This window comes from Nematolebias whitei, chromosome 12 (genome assembly GCF_014905685.2).
Source record: "Nematolebias whitei isolate Nwh7 chromosome 12, NemWhi1, whole genome shotgun sequence".
In the NCBI taxonomy this organism is placed as follows: domain Eukaryota; kingdom Metazoa; phylum Chordata; class Actinopteri; order Cyprinodontiformes; family Rivulidae; genus Nematolebias; species Nematolebias whitei.
In genome coordinates, this window is record NC_056509.1 from 46,577,419 (window position 1) to 46,595,473 (window position 18,055).

The following is an 18,055-nucleotide window of genomic DNA, read 5'->3' on the forward strand; positions in this document are numbered from 1 at the left end:
ACCGTCCCTCCTCTGGACGTGTCCAAACCACCGTCCCTCCTCTGGACGTGTCCAAACCACAGTCCCTCCTCTGGACATGTCCACACCACCGTCCCTCCTCTGGACATGTCCAAACCACAGTCCCTCCTCTGGACGTGTCCACACCACCGTCCCTCCTCTGGACGTGTCCAAACCACCGTCCCTCCTCTGGACGTGTCCAAACCACCGTCCCTCCTCTGGACTTGTCCAAACCACAGTCCCTCCTCTGGACATGTCCAAACCACAGTCCCTCCTCTGGACATGTCCAAACCACTGTCCCTCCTCTGGACATGTCCAAACCACTGTCCCTCCTCTGGACATGTCCAAACCATCTCAGTGTGTCCTCTCTAACTTCACCTCCCAGTTGTTCCACCTGTGCTGGACCTCTGATGACCTGATTCCTGATCTTCTCCATCCCTGTCTCTCCTAAGAAGAACCTCAGCATCTTCACCTGACACTTCTGTCTCCTGTCTTTGTGTCCATGTCTCTGTCTCCAGACCATACGTCATAGCTGAACCTTGCCGTTCCCTAAAAATTAAAGGCTAAATGACATTTAGGGAACTTTCGGTGTAACTGAAGTTCCCTAAAACAAACATCTCTTTATCTGTCGGGTATTTAAACATGATTAGCACCCCATCGAACAGGGGCACGCGGACACACGCACGCCCACCTGGTTCCCCAGCACGGCAGTGGCGCACGCGGTGGAAACCTCGCGCGGTCCGAACCACACCGAGGCGATGCGCGAGGGCAGGCCGAGGATGAACACCTGCGCCACGGAGCACACGACCTGCGCGGTCACGGTGACTCCGAAGCGCTGCGGGCTCACGCTTGCGCACTTGAGCCACGCGCCTGCGCAGTTGAGGCCGGAGCCCAGCAGGGCCGTGAGGCGCAGACCCCTCCGGTCCAGCAGCCAGGTGGCGGGCACGATGAGCGGCACGTAGGCCACCATGTAGACGATGGAGAGCCAGTCCACCGCGCCGTTGCTCACTCCGTAGAATCCGGTGAACACGTTGGTGATGATGCTGTACTGGATCCACTGGAACGCGTTCACCATGGAGTACAGGCTGAACACGGCCAGCACCGCGAACCGGCGCCCGTACACTTGGGTTCGGAGCCTGCTCCCGTCCTCCTTCTCCTCCTCTTCTTCCGCGCCTCCTCCTCCTCCTCCTCCGTTCGGCAGCATCGCCTCGCTTTCATCCGGCGGGAGCTCCGGCTCCGCGCGCGCTCCGTAGCTCGTGAAGAACTCCTCCGCCGCCGCCGCCCGGTCCGGTCCGGGACTCTTGCTGTAGTCCGTGGTGTCGTCAGGTGCGGGGTCCGCGCGCAGATGCTCCTGCACGAGCTCCCCGGCGACCATGACGGCGGCTTTTCTGCGTGAGAGGCACGAGGCGCGCGCTGCGAGGCAGGAAGAGGAACCGGCGAGAGAGAGAGCAGCTTCCTCATCTGGGTCCTGAGCACGAACACCTGGACAGGTGTGGAGCAGACGCACGAGCACGGGTCTACACGATGAAGTGGTCAGAGTGAGGACGCACGCAGGACGCGCCCGGTTCCGCCCGGTTCAGTTCCTGCGCGTCACGCGCCGCAGAGCCAATAGAAGCGCAGCTCGTGGTTCCTCATGGCTCCTTCTGCTGATGCAGCACAGAGGAACACCACCCAAACCTTCGCATTAATATATTTAAATGTATTTGACATTTTATTAGAATAAAGAGTTCCAGCTGTCTCGGTCTAATTGAACCTGCTGCCCTGAGGTCGAACCTAAAGCAGCTGCAGGTTAAACTCGGCTTTTCTTTAAAACTGACGCCTTAATAATAATAATCATCATAAAAAGTATTTTAGGTGTAAACAGTTTATTAAATTTGGTTTTGAGCTAGAAACATTTAATTGGACAACAAAAAAGTTCAATCTGGTCTTTTGAACTTTTTTTGTAATTTATTTACAAGTTTAACTGAATTACTCTTTTTCATTTAACTGGACGTTAAACCAATAAAACTGATGTTTTCACAGCTTTGGGTTTTCTTTTAAACAAAACAGAATAAGCAGGAAGTAACTGTACCACGTTATGTAAAAATGCATGTTTCAAATTATGTCACAAATAATCTCACATAAACATTATACTCACGCACACGTGAAATATTCAAACTGGAAAGTGTGTGAACATTCAGAGACTTCAGGGTGTTTTTACCTGTTAACAGTTAATTTGTAACATGTCAGGTGTGTTATATGACAGGAAACTTCAGTTACAAAACAAAATTTAAAAAAGCTGATTAAATGGAGTCAATTTAAACATTTATGTTGGTGTGATTTCAATGTATATAAATGTTTTAAATATATATTTTAAAGCAGATGAAGGCAGCCTTCCTCCATCTGCTCAGCACTTTATCTGCGTTAATCCTAATCGCTGTGACCCAGAGACACTGCAGGTACGAGCTGCATGAAGTCCATGTTCACACACGCACACACACACACACACGTGTGGTCAAAGGTGCGTTTTGGCCTCAGGAGTCTTAACGCACGTCTGACACAGCAGTTTACTCACTCTTCAGTTGAAATTTAAACTGAAAAATTGAGACAGTGAGATTGCATTTTATAATTTTCAGAGAAAAAGAACCATTTCCAGTAATACTTTCTTTTCATATCTTTTCAAGATAAGATAAGAGATAATTTCCTGCGGGATCAATAAAGTTCAAGGTTCTGTATGGTCATTCTCATCACACGTGGTACATGAGGTGGAACGAAATTGTGTACTCAAGGTCACTCAAAAATAGCAAAAACATGAAGTATTAAAAAAGAAACTATATAGAAGGATAAATAATAACATTGTAATATAACACAGTGGATTAAACAGCAGCCTGAACATGAGTCTGTTGTGAGCAGCTGGGCTTAAAGTAAAAAAATCAACAGCATGAACATTTATTCAACCTTTATTTAGACAAGTTAATCCCATTGAGCCTCAAGGACTCGTTTACTAGAGAGACCTGAACATGTGTGAACATGTGTGAACATGTGTGAATTCTTATCTTATTGATCCCGCAGGAAACTGTTGTGCCAGATTTTCAGTATAAAGGAACATACACAAGATATAAAAAATAACAGAGAATATAAAAATACCAACAATTAAGATCTAAAACAGGTGCAGACAGAAACATTAAAGTGTTTATTGTAGTACAGGGTTTATTTTATTGTGATATGTGCAGAAAGGGGGAGGAGCTGAAAAGTTTGAAGGACTTCCTGTTGTTCCGTGGAGCACCTCGGTGGTCTCAGTCCAGGACTGAAGGTGTGCCATGCAGGGAGGGGATGTGTTGTTCAGGAGCAGGATCCTCAGCATCCTCTGCTCAGACACCTCTGTCAGAGACTGCAGGTCCACTCCCAGAACTGAACCAGCTCTCTTCATGGGTTTATTGAGTCATCAGCTTTCATCACCCTGCTGCCCCACCACATCTTCAACCTTCATCACAGTCTTCTTCCTGTAGTCCACCTGCTGCTCTTTAGTTTATCCAACATTGAGTTGCAGGTGGTTCTGTCCACCACACCTCTGTATTCAGCTTCCTGGTCACCAGTGATGCAGCCCACAATGTCAGAGTCATCCAAGAACTTCTGCAGATGCAGGATCGTGAGTTGTGCCTGAAGTCTGAGGTGTAGAAGGTGAACGGAAACTGTGAGAGGACCGTCCCCTGAGGAGCCGGTCGAGCAGTAGCTCGTACCTTCAACCACCCATTTTGATTTTGCCATACAAAGAAATCTTCAGACATCTTGTTGCTTTGGCTTGGAGAAGAGGCAGCTAAGGAGCTCTCGCTCTTTCAGTAAGTAATTAGTTAAAATAAGATCTAATCCGTCTGGACTTTATATTTGCCTAAATTAACAAATGTAAACTTTTCAATATTTGTCTAGTTCAATTCAATTCAATTCAAATATACTTTATTAATCCCAAAGGGAAATTATTTGTTGTTGTAACTCGTTATCCTCATTTCACTCAGAGATGTTACAGATGCTGAGGCTGGAAGGATCTCTTGTAAAGGTCCATCCCACAGTGGATCCTAAGAAACTGGCTGCAGTTTCTAATGCAAATAAAGATTTCAATACAGAAGGTTGTTTTTGTTTCATTACAAATATTAGTTTTAAGTGAAATGAAATGCTTTCCCCCCCCCCCAGAACATACACAGGAACTGAACAGAACTTTTTTTAAAACCTACTAGTTTAGATAAAACATTCCTAATTTAATATAATGCCCCACGTTAAAGCCTCTTTGCAAATCAGTGGAAAGTATATATTTTAAAAACAACTATTTAAAAACAATATAATAAAAAGTGTGAATACAAAGGTCGAAAAAGGAGGAAATGCCGAAACGTTTTCATGTAGTGACTCATCGTCTTATTAAAATATCTGTGATACGCATGCGTAGTGGCACGTTACATGTAAACTCTCAAACGAGTGATTCATCTTCTCAAATAACATATCTCTGAGGCGATCGCGCGCTTCTTCGGTTTCTCGTTGCCACGGAAACGCTGTAGCGACACAAGCTAGCTTCCGGTCATTTCTAACAGTGAAAAATCACCAAAAACACGATAAATATGTCCGGGACGAAGGAGGGGGCTTTGCTGGAGCTGAATACGCGAAGGGAGACGTGGTGTCAGGTGGAGATGAGCCCCGGACAGTCCTGGGAGAGGACCGAGAGGAGGCACTACCGGAGCCACCTGCGGACCAGCGGGGCGCTGCTCACCGCGCTGACCGGAGGACGGCAGCGAAGGGCGGCCTGCACCGAGCGAGCGCCCCCGGCGAAACTCCCGGAGAGAAAACACTTCGAGGAGAGCTGTACGACGGTTCACGGTTTTACCGTTTCATTCCTGTACCCTGAACACATGAACCGTGATTAATATTTTATAACTTTTATCGTTTGTTTTTCTCTTCTAGATAAATGTCACCTGGTGTGATTTACCTGACAAGTAGCTGCTCCCACAAACAAGGAGAACCAAAACCTTCATGTTCACTCTTTTATTTACAAGCCTGGTTAAATTTTACACAACCATAAATTAAAGTAGAAAAGGCATTTAAAATATAAAGTGATTCAAAATTATGAGCTTATAATTAAATACGTGGCACTGTCAGCAGGTGCAGTCTGATCTGAGTGTTTCCATTTTGAACCTGACTCAGCTTCGTTAGATCTTTCTACCTGGATGCATCGGGACATGATCCGAGTGCTTTTGCTTTGGGGAAGAGTCTGCGAGCGTTGTGAGCCGTGGCGACCTGAACCGTTTGAGGCGACAGACCTTTGACCTCAGCGATGTAGCTGCAGGACAGGCCGATGCTGCTGGGCTCGTTCCTCACCTGACACAACGAGTACACGACAGGAAGAACTGCAAACGTCAGCGTTTACGTCACAGCGACCTTTAAATGGTGAAACTTACATCTTTGTCGAGTCCCAGCGCAGGAGAGTCTGTTTCCAGACAGATGTGTTCCAGCGGGATCTGCCTGATCAGTTTGTCTCTCTGTAACGTATTGAAGCGTGTTCTGTTACTCCGTTGTCGTCGTGGACTGATTCAGTAGCTTCTAGCACCGGCTGCAGAACGCTGCAGTAGGTGTTTATCATAAACCATCTGAACTACTTCAGGACATTTTCTGGCTGCAGAAGAACCAAAATACACAACATTAACTGTAATAAACATCCAACAGCATCTAAACATAAAACTGAGTTCAGTTCATTCAACCTTTATTTCTACAGGTTAGTCCCATTGAGCCTCGGGGACTCGTTTAGAAGAGAGACCTGATTTAACAAAGAGTGATGACAACAGCGGACAATCAAAAAGGATGCGTACAAATTGAATTTTTTGTTTGTTTGTTTTTAACAAGTCAAAATAAAATGGTATTTAAAAGAAAATGGAACAAAAAAAAAACCCAGCTAGATTATAAGGCAATTAAAAAAATTAAAAACAGGAACATGTCTGCAGGAACTTATCAGATGTTTGAAGCCACTTAGAGAGGTCATGGTCGAGAGCTTCAAGTCTTTGTACAAGATATTCCAGGAAACAGGAGCGGAGTAGGAGAAGGTCCTTTTGTCTAGTTCAGTCCTCGTTGAGGGAACACTGCAGGTAATGATGTCCTGAGAGCGCACGCCGTAGCTGCACTCACACAGAGACATGTAGGAGGAGATGTATGAAGGCAGCAGACCAAGAAGTGATTTAAAGATGAGCCAGTTATGAATCTTAGTGCACCATGATAGACAGCATCCAACATCTGCAGCATCCAACATCTGCAGGGTTCTTGTAGGAGCGTTCATGTAAATAATGTCACTGTAATCAATGGAGGGAAGGAAAGTCACAGAAACAAGGTGTGAGTCGACCAAGATACACAAATATTTATAGGAATCAACTCCATGGGGACACCATTTGAGGATAAAATCAAAGGAAGAACTGCTGGGACTGACTTCCTGTTTGGTTTTATCGGCATTTAAGACAAGTCTGAGGTGGAACAAATCTGACTGGATGATGTCAAAGACGGACTGCAAAAGCTGGAAAACCTTAGCAACTGTTTTAGCTCGACAATAAACAACTGTGTCATCAGCGTAGAAATGTAAGGATGCTCTGACCTACATTACCCATGTAGATTGTAAAAAGAATGGGTCCTAAGACAGAGCCTTGTGGTACACCATTGTTGACTGTTACATAAGTTGATGCAAATGTGAGTTATTTAATAAATAGTCGTGTAAATAGTATGCTTCTAAAGGGAACTGACAAAGAAGAAATAATGATGGTAGTAAATAAATTTGCTGATAAAAAATCAAGGGATTGTGAAGACATGGATATGACGGTTGTGAAGGAAATAATGAGTTGTGTAATTGAACCATTTACATATATTTGTAACTTGTCATTTTCAACAGAAACATTTCCTAACAGAATGAAAATAGCCAAGATAGTCCCTCTTTTTAAGAATGGCAGCAAATGTCAATTTAACAACTACAGACCCATTTCTTTGCTGCCTCAATTTTCGAAAATCTTGGAAAAATTATTTGTAATCAGATTTGACCTCTTTTTAGAAAAACATAATATATTGAGTAATAGTCAATATGGGTTCAGATCAAATAACTCGACTTCAATGGCTCTGATGGAGTTGATAGAACACATTACTACAGCTGTGGATCAACAAAAATATTGTGTGAGTGTTTTTGTTGATTTAAAAAAGGCATTTGATACAATTGACCACACCTTACTTCTTGATAAATTGGATAAATATGGTATAAGAGGACCAGCTTTTCATTGGATCTGCAGTTATTTGCAGGACAGAAAACAATTTGTACAGATAGATGATATAAGATCATGCCTCTGTGATGTTTCATGTAGAGTACCTCAAGGCTCTGTACTTGGTCCTAAGCTGTTTATTTTATATATTAATGACTTAATTGATGTATCCAGTATCCTAAAATGTGTTCTTTTCGCAGATGACACCACTTTCTTTTATTCCGGTACTGATTTGGAACAAATGTTAGAGTTAATTAAGAGGGAGTTTGTCAAAATACAAACTTGGTTTAATTTAAACAAGTTATCATTGAATATTAATAAAACAAATTATATGATTTTTGGTAATAGAGTGACAACTACTGATGTTCCTTTCAAAATCGATGATATTGAAATATGTAGAGCGAGTGAAACAAAGTTTTTGGGTGTGGTTATTGATGACAGATTGTCTTGGAAACAGCACATAAATCTTGTAAAAAGTAAATTATCCAAATCCACAGCTGTACTATATAGAGTTAAAGATTTATTGAATGAGAAAGCTTTGTATTTGCTGTACAATACAATTATAATACCACATTTAATATACTGTGTTGATGTTTGGGGCATAGCATGCAAAACGACTACTAGGTCCATTTTAATCTTGCAGAAAAGAGCCTTAAGAATTATAACGAAAACTCATTACTATCATCCTACTAGTGTATTATTTTGTAAAATGAAGTTGCTGGGGTTTTATGATTTGGTGGAATATAATATTCTTTTGTTAATGTATAAAGCACGTCATTATACACTGCCCTCAAATATTCAAGTGCTTTTTGTAAAAAGAAAAAGTTGTTATAATCTAAAGGGCACTGATATTTTTGTTAAACCTAAACATAGAACTAGTTTAAAGGGTCGGTCAACGTTGATACATGGAATAGGACTATGGAATAGTTTGGAAACTGATGTTAAAACAGCTCAGTCAATGTCTGTATTCAAGAAAAAAATTAAGAGTATAATGTTGCAAAGATATATGTAATTTGGTTAATATAAAATGTTTTTAAAATCATTATATTACTATAAGTTGATTATTTGTTTCATGGTTGACTAATGCATGAATTGCATTGATTGTTTAGTTGTTGAAAAATTATTTTCATGAATGACTATTGCTTTAATTGATTTTTTGTATTGATTTTTTTGTCTAAGAAGGGGCAGTTATTATAAGATTTTTTCTTCTTCTGCTTCCTTTCATTTTAAATTTTCTTTTCTGTTTTTCTTTATCCATATGGATTGTAAATTGTTTTTTTCCTGTGTTTTAATTTGAAATGAATAAAATAAATGAAATGAAATGAAATAAGTGGAGGAAGTACCATTATGTTGAACACATTACCTCCGATCTGAAAGGTAGCAATGGTGTGATCTGAGAAACCGATTTCTGAGAGCTTCTGACACAAGATGTTATGATCCACAGTGTCAGAAGCTTCAGACAGGTCTAAGAAAAGTGCAGCACAATAATCTTTAGCATCCAGTGCTTCAACAACGTCATTAAGAACCTTCAGCGAAGCCGTCGTCGTAGTGGGAGTCCTGTCAAAAATGAACCGACCTACTTGCACATAACTCCTTGATCATGTGCATTAAATTGCAATGCAGCAGCAGAAGTGGCACCAACCTGTTGGTTCCTGCAGACAGCAGGTGGGAAGGAGAAGTAGTAACCGGCTTTCACGCCTTCCAGAGCCACGGACGGCTTCCCAGCGAAGTTGTGAAGCAGAGCCTGACTGATACCTGACGGAAAGATGTGAAACTGGAACGTGAAAATGTTTTGAAGCTGCTTGAAACAGCAGAGAGAGACCCCCACCTTGTTGTCTCATGGTGTCTATGGTGACTTTAGCTGCAGACCGTGAGTGGACGTTCCTGTACACACGACAAAATAGTATTTTAACCAAAGTCATCTTGATTTACTGCCAGGGTTCCTACACATTTTCTGTTGTGAAATTCCATAATTTTCCTTTTCAGGTTTTTGTCTCATCAGAAGAAAAGTTCCCAAACTTTAAATTCTTCATCCTACAGAAACAGTCAGAGGCTCATGGCTTCAACTATTAATATTTAAATATTATAAATAACCCAACAGCTAGGGGCAGAAGGACGACACGGACAGCTCTGATGTTTCTCGCAACCATACATCTTGAAGGTTTAGTGGAATAATTCTCATCCTTTCGTCATGCGTCATGTACCCGCAGCATCGTGCACGTTACTGAACCGAGCTCACACAGGGAGGTCCAGCTCCTTGGAGACGCTGAGCTGTTTAACGAAGACGTTCATCTGGTCGTCTCTGTCCTGCTGAGTGGGCGCGCACCACGGAGTGAAATCCAACCCGATCTGAAACCAACGGAACAAAATTCATTACTCACGTGTTCAACTGACCAGAATTATACAAACATCAAGTAATAAACTGACAGGACACCGCTGCAGACAGGCGACATGCATTTACTCCACAAATACTGCACCTTTCTTTTAAACAGCTGCTGCTCATGGTGCATTCAATACCTGATGAAAAATCTGAATTTCTACCGCTCAGAAGACAAACGACAAGGAGCAAGTGATGTCCCCCCGTCAACGAACCAGACGGACAGATGATGTTTCCGAGTCAGAGACAAGTTGGATTTTGTACACTTGATATAAAATACATTACAAAGTATTTATACAGCAGTATTACTTTATTTCTTTCAGATATACTACAGTACCTGTGAAGGTCATTTCCAGTTAAACGGTTACCGTAAGGAGGAAAAGTGACATTTATTTTGGGTTCATCTGAGAAGTTCACAAATATTATTAAACCTAAAGAGCCCCAAAATGTGACAGAATTATATTTTTATGTTTTCAGTGAGTTTTTGAGTTAAGAGTGACCTCAGACATAAAAATAAATTCTCAAGCTAAAAAAAGAGAATATTTTTATAACATGGGCCCTTGAACATGGACTTTGTTGTTCAAAAATACAAAGTCCACACAAAGGTCTTCACTGACAAGATGTTAAAATATTATTTATACTTAAAGGGACAAACAATTCAAACTTTTAATACATTCAGCTTAAATACACAGATATTATTATGTCTTAAAATGATCTGTTGCCTTCTGCTCAGTTTAAACCTGTTTTTTCAGTCAAATGTGAGTTCTTATAATCTCTTTATGTCGTCTAAAATCATCTGGAAGAGAAATAATAAGAAAAAAGTGACATTTGCAGTTTCAGAGCCAGGCAGGAGCGGTTCGGTTTTCTTTCTGTAAAAGTAAAACAGTCTCTGAGTTCAGGAGGGATCTGATGTCACGGCGCCTCAAACCCGACCCATAAAACACCAGCAGGACTCTGAACACGTGAGAGAATAATTCGACTCATCAGGATTCCCTCTGACGGCAGATTAGCACTTTAATGAGTTGAACTGACTTTACTCCATCAAAAGTCGTTTAAAGTTTGTTCACGGGACAGAAAGTGTGGAGAGGGTGTTCACACGTTAGGACGCAGGTCTTCAGACGCTGGACGCTGTTCAGGCGGGGGTCCCGTCGGCACGACCCTCATCCATCCGTTCACTTTGAGATGATTCGTGATCAGAGGTCGGAGTTTAACGAAGGATCAGGAACAAGAAACGAAAACTGGACGTTAAAAATCAGCTGAAGTACAAAACAAAAACCAACAAGCTCCTTGAAAAACCTCCAGAAGGTCTGGAGAAATAAAGATCACTGTGAAGGTTGAAAACTAAAAGTTTGGCTGCTTTGATGAAAAAAATCAAAGTCTGTCAAAGACTGTTTGTTCTCTTCTTCTTCTTCTTTCGGCTGCTCACGTCTTCAGCGGTCACCAGAGAAGGAACTCACACAAAGACTGTTCTGATGCCGGATGTCCTCCTGACACAACCACAGCCTCTGAGTGGAGCGGAGGGAGCAGGTGGGGGCTAAGGGCCTTGCTCAAGGGCCCAGAGTGGGAAGAATGAGGGCGGAGGCAGGTGTGGCTGCTTCACCTATCCCACCCACATTTTGATGTCGGTCCGAGGAGTTGAACTGGCGACCTTCCGATCACAGGCCCACCTTCTCTAACCTCTGCACCACCATTTTTACAAAAAATTTAAAGTAAAATCGTTTTGATTCTTTTTTCAAAACTGGCAGTTTTTATTAAAATCTTAGTTAAATCCTGAAAATGACCAGTTGATTGATGCGACATCTGTCAGAGCGAGAGCTGGGGATGACCCTCAGCTACTACCTCCACCAACTTCAGCTCCGTAACGGTTTTGTGTCCGTTACATTCAGGTAGCTGTGGCGGCCATCTTGAATCAAGTTGACACCAAATATCATTCGTGAAAATCCACTCATGGATCGTGAGATATTTTGCTAACAAACGACAGAAAGACAAACAGAGGCATGACTGCCTGCCTTTTGGCAATTAATATTAAACCAAAGGCTGGAGTTAAACGTCTACAAAGAGCTGTGACGTCACCTCTCCGACAGCGACGAGGCGCTCCCCGTGGGCGTAGAACTGCTGCAGGACCGGATCCAGATCCTGCAGAAACACAATCATACATGCACAAGTTCACATTCTAAGAAGGCAGGTTTTATTTTACTTTTACAAAACTGCAGGTTTTATTAAAAAAAGTTTTTTGTTTTTTTTTTTAAATCAGGGAATTTTTGAATTTAGAAAAGTTTGAAAACCCCAGTTTTGGTCCTGAACTTGATAATATTTTGTGTTTTTGAACAAAGTCCATGCTCAATAATAACGTTTTATCGAGTTTCATATTATTTTCACATCACACACACAAAGGTTTCTGCTTTCAAAGAAAAACGTGAGCTCCCTCCAGGTGTCTCAGATCCACCGAGAGGCCCTGGAACAGAAACTGCTCTCGTTTCACAGAATAAACCAAGTAACAATTACACAAACACGCCGCTGAGCAGATGGTTTTACTACCTGAGGCTTGACGCTGCGCTGCTCGGACCCCCCGCAGCTCTGCAGAGGATGGAGGCCGAAACATGGAGCCACAAGATCCGGATAACTGTGAGAAAAGAATTTAACATAAAGTGACGAACAGCAGGCCAGCTGGGAGCAGCTGGGAGGAACAATGTGCACGTTTACGACCTCCGTGCACTTCAGCATCATGCGAGAGCAAACCTTCAAATAACTTTTCAGACTGAAACTCCTGAATGAGACTTTGACGTTTTTAACTTGGTGTGGGTACGAACATGTTGAGGAGCTTGTGCAGTGTAATAAAAGCAGCTCCGGTACAGACCTCTCCTGCAGCTGCAGAACTCTGGAAAACTCCGCAGCTTCTTCTACAACGACCACGAGAGTCTTTACGCCAGCCTGCACACACCACACTTTTAGATTTAATGGGATCAGACCAGTTGAACAACGTCCCAACACCATCGCAGCACTGATGTCCTGTTCATCTCTGTGGAGTGTGAATGAAATGAAGGTTTCTATAGTTCAAACGTTCCAGATATGAGTAAATGTTTCATGTCTTTAAACGTCCCAGATAATCTATAAATGTGTTTACAGTCCAGTAAAAGTCTTGTTGTCTTTCATTTCTTTGCATTGATTTGAACGCAGACAGGTTTTGTGGTCTGGATAAACTGTTCTCCAGACGTTCTGAAGGTCTCTCGATGTTTTTTTTAAGACTTGAGCTGCTTTTCTCTCGTGTTCTGTTGTTGCATCCGAACATTTTCTGCTTCGGCTCGATTCATGAATCACGAAGCCGCTAAAAGACGATGATCCAAAGTTGCGTTGAAACATAACAAGTTAAAGAATTGATTTTAAATTAGATCTTTGACGAGTTTGTTTCCAGCAGCTCGTCACAAAGACAGTCTGGTCCCATTTTTTTAAATTTAAACTGATTAAAGACACCGAAGATGCAGTTTGATAGAAAACAAGGTGATTTTAAAAGTGATGTCATTTACTGAAGCGTGCATCGGGTCTAAGGAGTATTTTTGTAATTATGACTCAGCGGTTACAAATAAGCCTTTTAAATGTTTCATCTGGTTAGAAGTCACTTTTTCATTTTGCCCTTCACCTTTTCAAGCTGACATCATCCCCTGATGTTTTTGGAAATACAGTAACTTTAAGATCTTGGTTTTACTTCCAGGGTTCTGCAGACGCGCTCGCTTACACTGAACTGTTAAAAGTATCAACTTCGTCCCGAGCTCTCGGGACCTCCACCAGAATCTGTGAGCAGCTCCTGACACTTGATTTCAACCCAAGCGGGAACTTTTCAAACTGTTGCACCTCGACCGAGGAACAAACTTCCTTATTTCTATAAAGTCTTTTCATAACATCCTCCTCAGTTTGTTTTCTTTTTATAATATACTTTTATCTTAACGCTTTGTCCATGTTTGTGTGTTACCGTGACGTAATTGCATATTTATTTCTGTGAAAAGTGATGAACAAACTTTTCTTTTTCAGTATTTAAGTTTAGAAACTGAAGTGAGCATGAAGTTCAGATGGGACAAGTTTTCAGCAAATGCCTGTTTGAGAATCACTTTGTGAATAAAATACTAAAAAACATTTTTACATTTATGGTTCTAGAGCAGCAGTAAATCGTTTTGTTTTGTTTAAGAACTGTTTGTGTTTACCTGTTTGCTTCTCTGGATCACGTGGCACAGATCCTACAAACAAACAAAACATCTCGAAGCATTTGAATAAAGTGAACAAGTAAATATTAAAATATTTACGAAACTGATGAAATGTTACTTTGACCAGGAAGTTCACAACGTTGGTACATTTGCATATTTGAAGCACACATCTAAACAGAAGTGTAAAAATGTGTGTGGATATAATAATAATGTATATTTTATTACTCGTTTCGTGCACGGACTCACCTCTTGGAACTCTCGCGCAGCTAAATGACAGTGACAGTCGATCAAACCAAACTCCATCAATAAAAACGGTCAAAAAGGATTTAATGAATCAAAAACACCGGAACTAATGAAGTTAAACAAACCAGAGGTCGGTTATTTTCACTTCCGGGTTGCGGCGGAAGTGTAAGTGAAAACGGAAACAGAATTTTTTTTTATTTTTTAAGAAAACTTTATTTAGCAAAAACAAGTACAAAAGTGGTAATTCACAAAGTGTAAGTCTAAGAAGGGCTTTGAGACAGACTTGGATATGAAAAAAGCAGGAAAGAAAGAAAAAAGAAATAAAATAAACGACAACAATGGAGTATATGGATTAGGATTAGGATTAACATGCAGTTCCATTAACGTTTCATCCAGGTCTTCGTGTCTTTCAATATAGTTCAGAGTTCAAATACAATTGAGATTTTAAAAAATGTTAAAAACTAGTGGATGATTTTAGCACTCTCTGTTTATGAATAAATAATTTTGCCAGACAAAGTATCAGATTACAACAAAGTTCCTTTATTTGTTGTTGTATTGTTTACACCTGCAAACTTTATGACCTAATGAGCCATTTTACGTGTTCGTTCACTAAATTAAACGTGATTAGAGCTGCAACAACATGCTACAGCCGTGATCATCAACTGGGGGCCACTTTAGGTTTGTTGGACAGCTTTTGTAGTCAAAGTCTACAAGTATCTAATAATTTATATTTTTTTAACAATTTAACACAACTGAAAAGACCAGATCCTTGTAAGGGGGGGGGTAGTTTTTTTTTTTTTTATTAATAAAAACTATGACGTATTTTTTTATTGTGGAAAAATTAATTAAAAGCATAAAGTTCAAGTATGTTTTACTCCTTGTACGTTTCAATATTCACATATTTGCAAAAGAAACTACAGGAAAACTTTTAAAACTACTCCTTTTTTGTCGTTTGTATAACAACCAATAAAATTCAGTTTTGGTCAAAGCTTGAAAGCGCCGCTGCGGAGGAACCAAAGGACCGCATGTGGCTCCAGAGCCGCAGGTTGCAGACCCCTGGTTTAGACCAAAAGTTGCTGTCTTCATGTTTTGAATGAGTTTCCTGTAAGAATATTATATTTGCATGTTGTGCTTTAAAAAATAAAAATAAAATTCTCCTCTCTTAAGCCCCTTGCATTAACAGACACGAGTGAAAGTTCACTTTTCAAGTTAAACAGAAAATTAATGAAAATCTAAACAAAACTTTAATACGTGGAAAAAACGCTGAACTGTAGCAAAACTCTTGGAATAATAAGATTACCTGAACTCAAAGATGGCACTTGGAATGATTTTTACTGGAGGCTTTTTTAGTTATAAAACCTGGATAATCAATTAAAGCTAAAATAAATGATACCTCATTTGTTACGATAGGTTGAGTACAACAACATGTACAGGGTCAAACGTGTCATTCGTTCTGACACTTAGTAGAAAATCAGTGGGACTCTGTTTAAAACTGTGATAAAAATGCAGCAAAGCAGACAAGCTGAAGTTTCAATAAGAAAGAAAACCATGTGGGTTATCAAATCGAAGCGGAGGACAACAGGAAACCAATGAAACATCTCTAAACAACACTACTTTAAAGTCCAGTAAGATAAAGATGGAAAAACGTAATATCTGGAAATAGAAGACCGCTCCTCCTGCACCGCGGGTCCTCAAAAGATGGTTGCTGATGCTGCAAACCACATCAAATCTCGTTGTGTTTAAAGATTACAACCTGTACAAAGTGTTAAACACACGTCTAGATATGTTAAATAAGGTTCACCTTGTTTTTGAAAAACAGTTTCATGAAAACGTCACCGAAATTGATGCGGACAAAAAACAGACACGTCACTGGAATGTGAAGAATTCAAAATGGCAACTACCAAAGATGTATAATGCAGAACAAGTGGCGAGTTAAAATGGCGATGATGTCATCAGACGGCGCTGTGCGCTCGGAAAGGGGCCGTATTTCCAAGAGCCTACATATACGCTGGTGAAGATTCTCAGTCATCCAGGACGCGGTACATTCAAAACAGCTCAAGACAAAAACAACTGGACTTTATTTGTAACAGAAGACGTTTCGCTTCTCGTCCGAGGAGCTTTCTCAATTCAAAGAGCAGAGCGTGTGGGGTTCAGGTTATAAAGCTGAGATAAGACACACATGTACCTATGGTTAAGGTGTGATAGGTCAATCTGCACATGTAAGTGAATCTTATCTCAGCTTTATAACCTGAACCCCGCACGCTCTGCTCTTTGAATTGAGAAAACGCCTCGGACGAGAAGCGAAACGTCTTCTGTTACAAAGTCCAGTTGTTTTTGTCTTGAACTTTTTTGAATTTGCCAACATGTAGATCTATTGAACAAATATCTAAGGGGTAACTCGTCCATTGCTAAAGGCATGTGGGCCTTTAAACACGGCCTTCATCCCAGCTCTCCGTGCCTGCTACACTTTGGACCACACAGCTAGTCGTGCTTCCCGCTCTTCTTTGGTGAGGTCCTCAGCGAATCGGATGTTGAGCTCCCTGCATGTGGGGTGTTGTTTTGTGGATCTCCAAAGTTCATCTCTGAAGAATCGACCTGTGAACTTTACAATAATCTGTCGTGGGCGGTTGGTGTCGTTTGGGCCCAGGCGGTGCAGTGTCCACAATCATGTCCGTCTTCTCTTTCCAGTGTGGCATGATCTGCTTGATGACATCCACGACTTTCTGTCTCGTGCCTTCATCTTTTTCCTCTTTTAAGCCGTTGATGCGCAGATTCCATCTTCTTTTATAGCATATAAATAATATAATATAATAAAGAAGGCTATAATAGCCCTCTTTATGATAAAGAGGGCTATTATAGGCCCTATTCATAGGGCTCTGGTTAGCAGAGCCTTGTTAGCAGTGTTAGCTTTGCTAGTAGCCATTATCGCCGTTGTTTTTCTTTTGTCCCTCGTTATTTTTCGCTGAGCAGTTTCTTTTATTTATTTCGGATTGATCCTCCTTTACTCGTATTGAGTCAGGACATCACAGTTTATCAAATTACATCTTTTTTTCGAGCTTTGCTACCTGGAGGTCCTCACAGCGCAGCCTTTACCGCCGCCATCTTGCCGGAAGTGAAGGAAACAGAAGAAGAAGAAGAAGAAGAAAAATATAAACAGAAGTTGGCGGTAAAGATGGAGGCTGAACAGAATGAAAGTCCACGGAACGACGAACCAAATCAGGATTTCAGAGTTCAAGTAACGTCAAAGAGGAAAGTAGCGGAGCTGATTAAAAGATTTAAAGAGATTTTATCTTCCGCTTTGGACGGACAGCCCGACATTTCAGAGGAGACGAGGAGAAATTTATTGCAGGATCTTTTGGACGTGAGTCCTTTTACAATCCGTCTGACTTTAGGTCATCTGTAAATTATCCAACTTTTTAAATCAAAACGACAAACCGTACTTTCACCCAGGTTTTTGTTTACGCTGCTTTGATAATTCGGCACCAGAATGCATTTAAAAAAACGATGAATTTATCAGAAACGTTTGAATTTGACAGATCATATCTGAACAGGACTAAAGTGAAATTTAAATGTATTTTTGATGACTTGCAGCAGAAGTTTGAGAAAAAGTGGCAGGCATTACCTTATAGTGTTCTTACAGGTGTTCTGGTCCACCCTGTCCACAGGTGTTCTGGTCCAACCTGTCCACATGTGTTCTGGTCCAACCTGTCCACATGTGTTCTGGTCCAACCTGTCCACAGGTGTTCTGGTCCACAAGTCCACAGGTGTTCTGGTCCACCCTGTCCACAGGTGTTCTGGTCCACCCTGTCCACAGGTGTTCTGGTCCAACCTGTCCACAGGTGTTCTGGTCCACAAGTCCACAGGTGTTCTGGTCCAACCTGTCCACAGGTGTTCTGGTCCAACCTGTCCACAGGTGTTCTGGTCCACAAGTCCAAGGTGTTCTGGTCCACCTGTCCACAGGTGTTCTGGTCCACAAGTCCACAGGTGTTCTGGTC

At 41.4% G+C, this 18,055-nt stretch overlaps 3 protein-coding genes across 3 annotated transcripts in view; 1 reads left to right on the plus strand and 2 right to left on the minus strand.

Moving 5' to 3' along the window:
• flvcr1 (FLVCR heme transporter 1) overlaps positions 1-1,554 on the minus strand; it is a 15,048-nt gene extending 13,494 nt beyond the window's left edge. The window contains exon 1 of the mRNA XM_037685965.1: positions 689-1,554. Within this exon, the coding sequence (XP_037541893.1) occupies positions 689-1,372 (684 nt within the window). The 5' untranslated portion in view covers positions 1,373-1,554. The remainder of the gene's footprint in view (positions 1-688) is intronic.
• A 3,466-nt stretch (positions 1,555-5,020) lies between these two features.
• Positions 5,021-14,197, minus strand: tatdn3 (TatD DNase domain containing 3). Its single transcript, XM_037685976.1, has 10 exons — positions 14,064-14,197; positions 13,818-13,850; positions 12,479-12,552; positions 12,160-12,244; positions 11,695-11,757; positions 9,484-9,593; positions 9,073-9,128; positions 8,887-8,999; positions 5,418-5,498; positions 5,021-5,337 (listed from the first exon to the last, which is right to left on the minus strand). Exons 1-10 carry the CDS (start codon positions 14,118-14,120, stop codon positions 5,179-5,181), a joined length of 831 nt encoding a protein of 276 aa, XP_037541904.1. The 5' UTR covers positions 14,121-14,197; the 3' UTR covers positions 5,021-5,178.
• Positions 14,198-17,226: 3,029 nt separating this feature from the next.
• The window catches only part of nsl1 (NSL1 component of MIS12 kinetochore complex), a 6,135-nt gene continuing 5,306 nt past the window's right edge, over positions 17,227-18,055 (plus strand). The window contains exon 1 of the mRNA XM_037685975.1: positions 17,227-17,421. Coding sequence (XP_037541903.1) covers positions 17,233-17,421 — 189 coding nt within the window. The 5' untranslated portion in view covers positions 17,227-17,232. The remainder of the gene's footprint in view (positions 17,422-18,055) is intronic.

Bases quoted from the DNA above. Each gene is read 5' to 3' on its own strand.
- tatdn3 (XM_037685976.1), bottom strand. From the start codon at position 14,120: ATGGAGTTTGGTTTGATCGACTGTCACTGTCATTTAGCTGCGCGAGAG. The intron at 12,553-13,817 runs GTAAACACAAAC...TGGTGTGTGCAG, and splicing joins TGATCCAGAGAAGCAAACAG to GCTGGCGTAAAGACTCTCGT. The intron at 5,499-8,886 runs GTTGGTGCCACT...AATACGTTACAG, and splicing joins CTGTCTGCAGGAACCAACAG to AGAGACAAACTGATCAGGCA.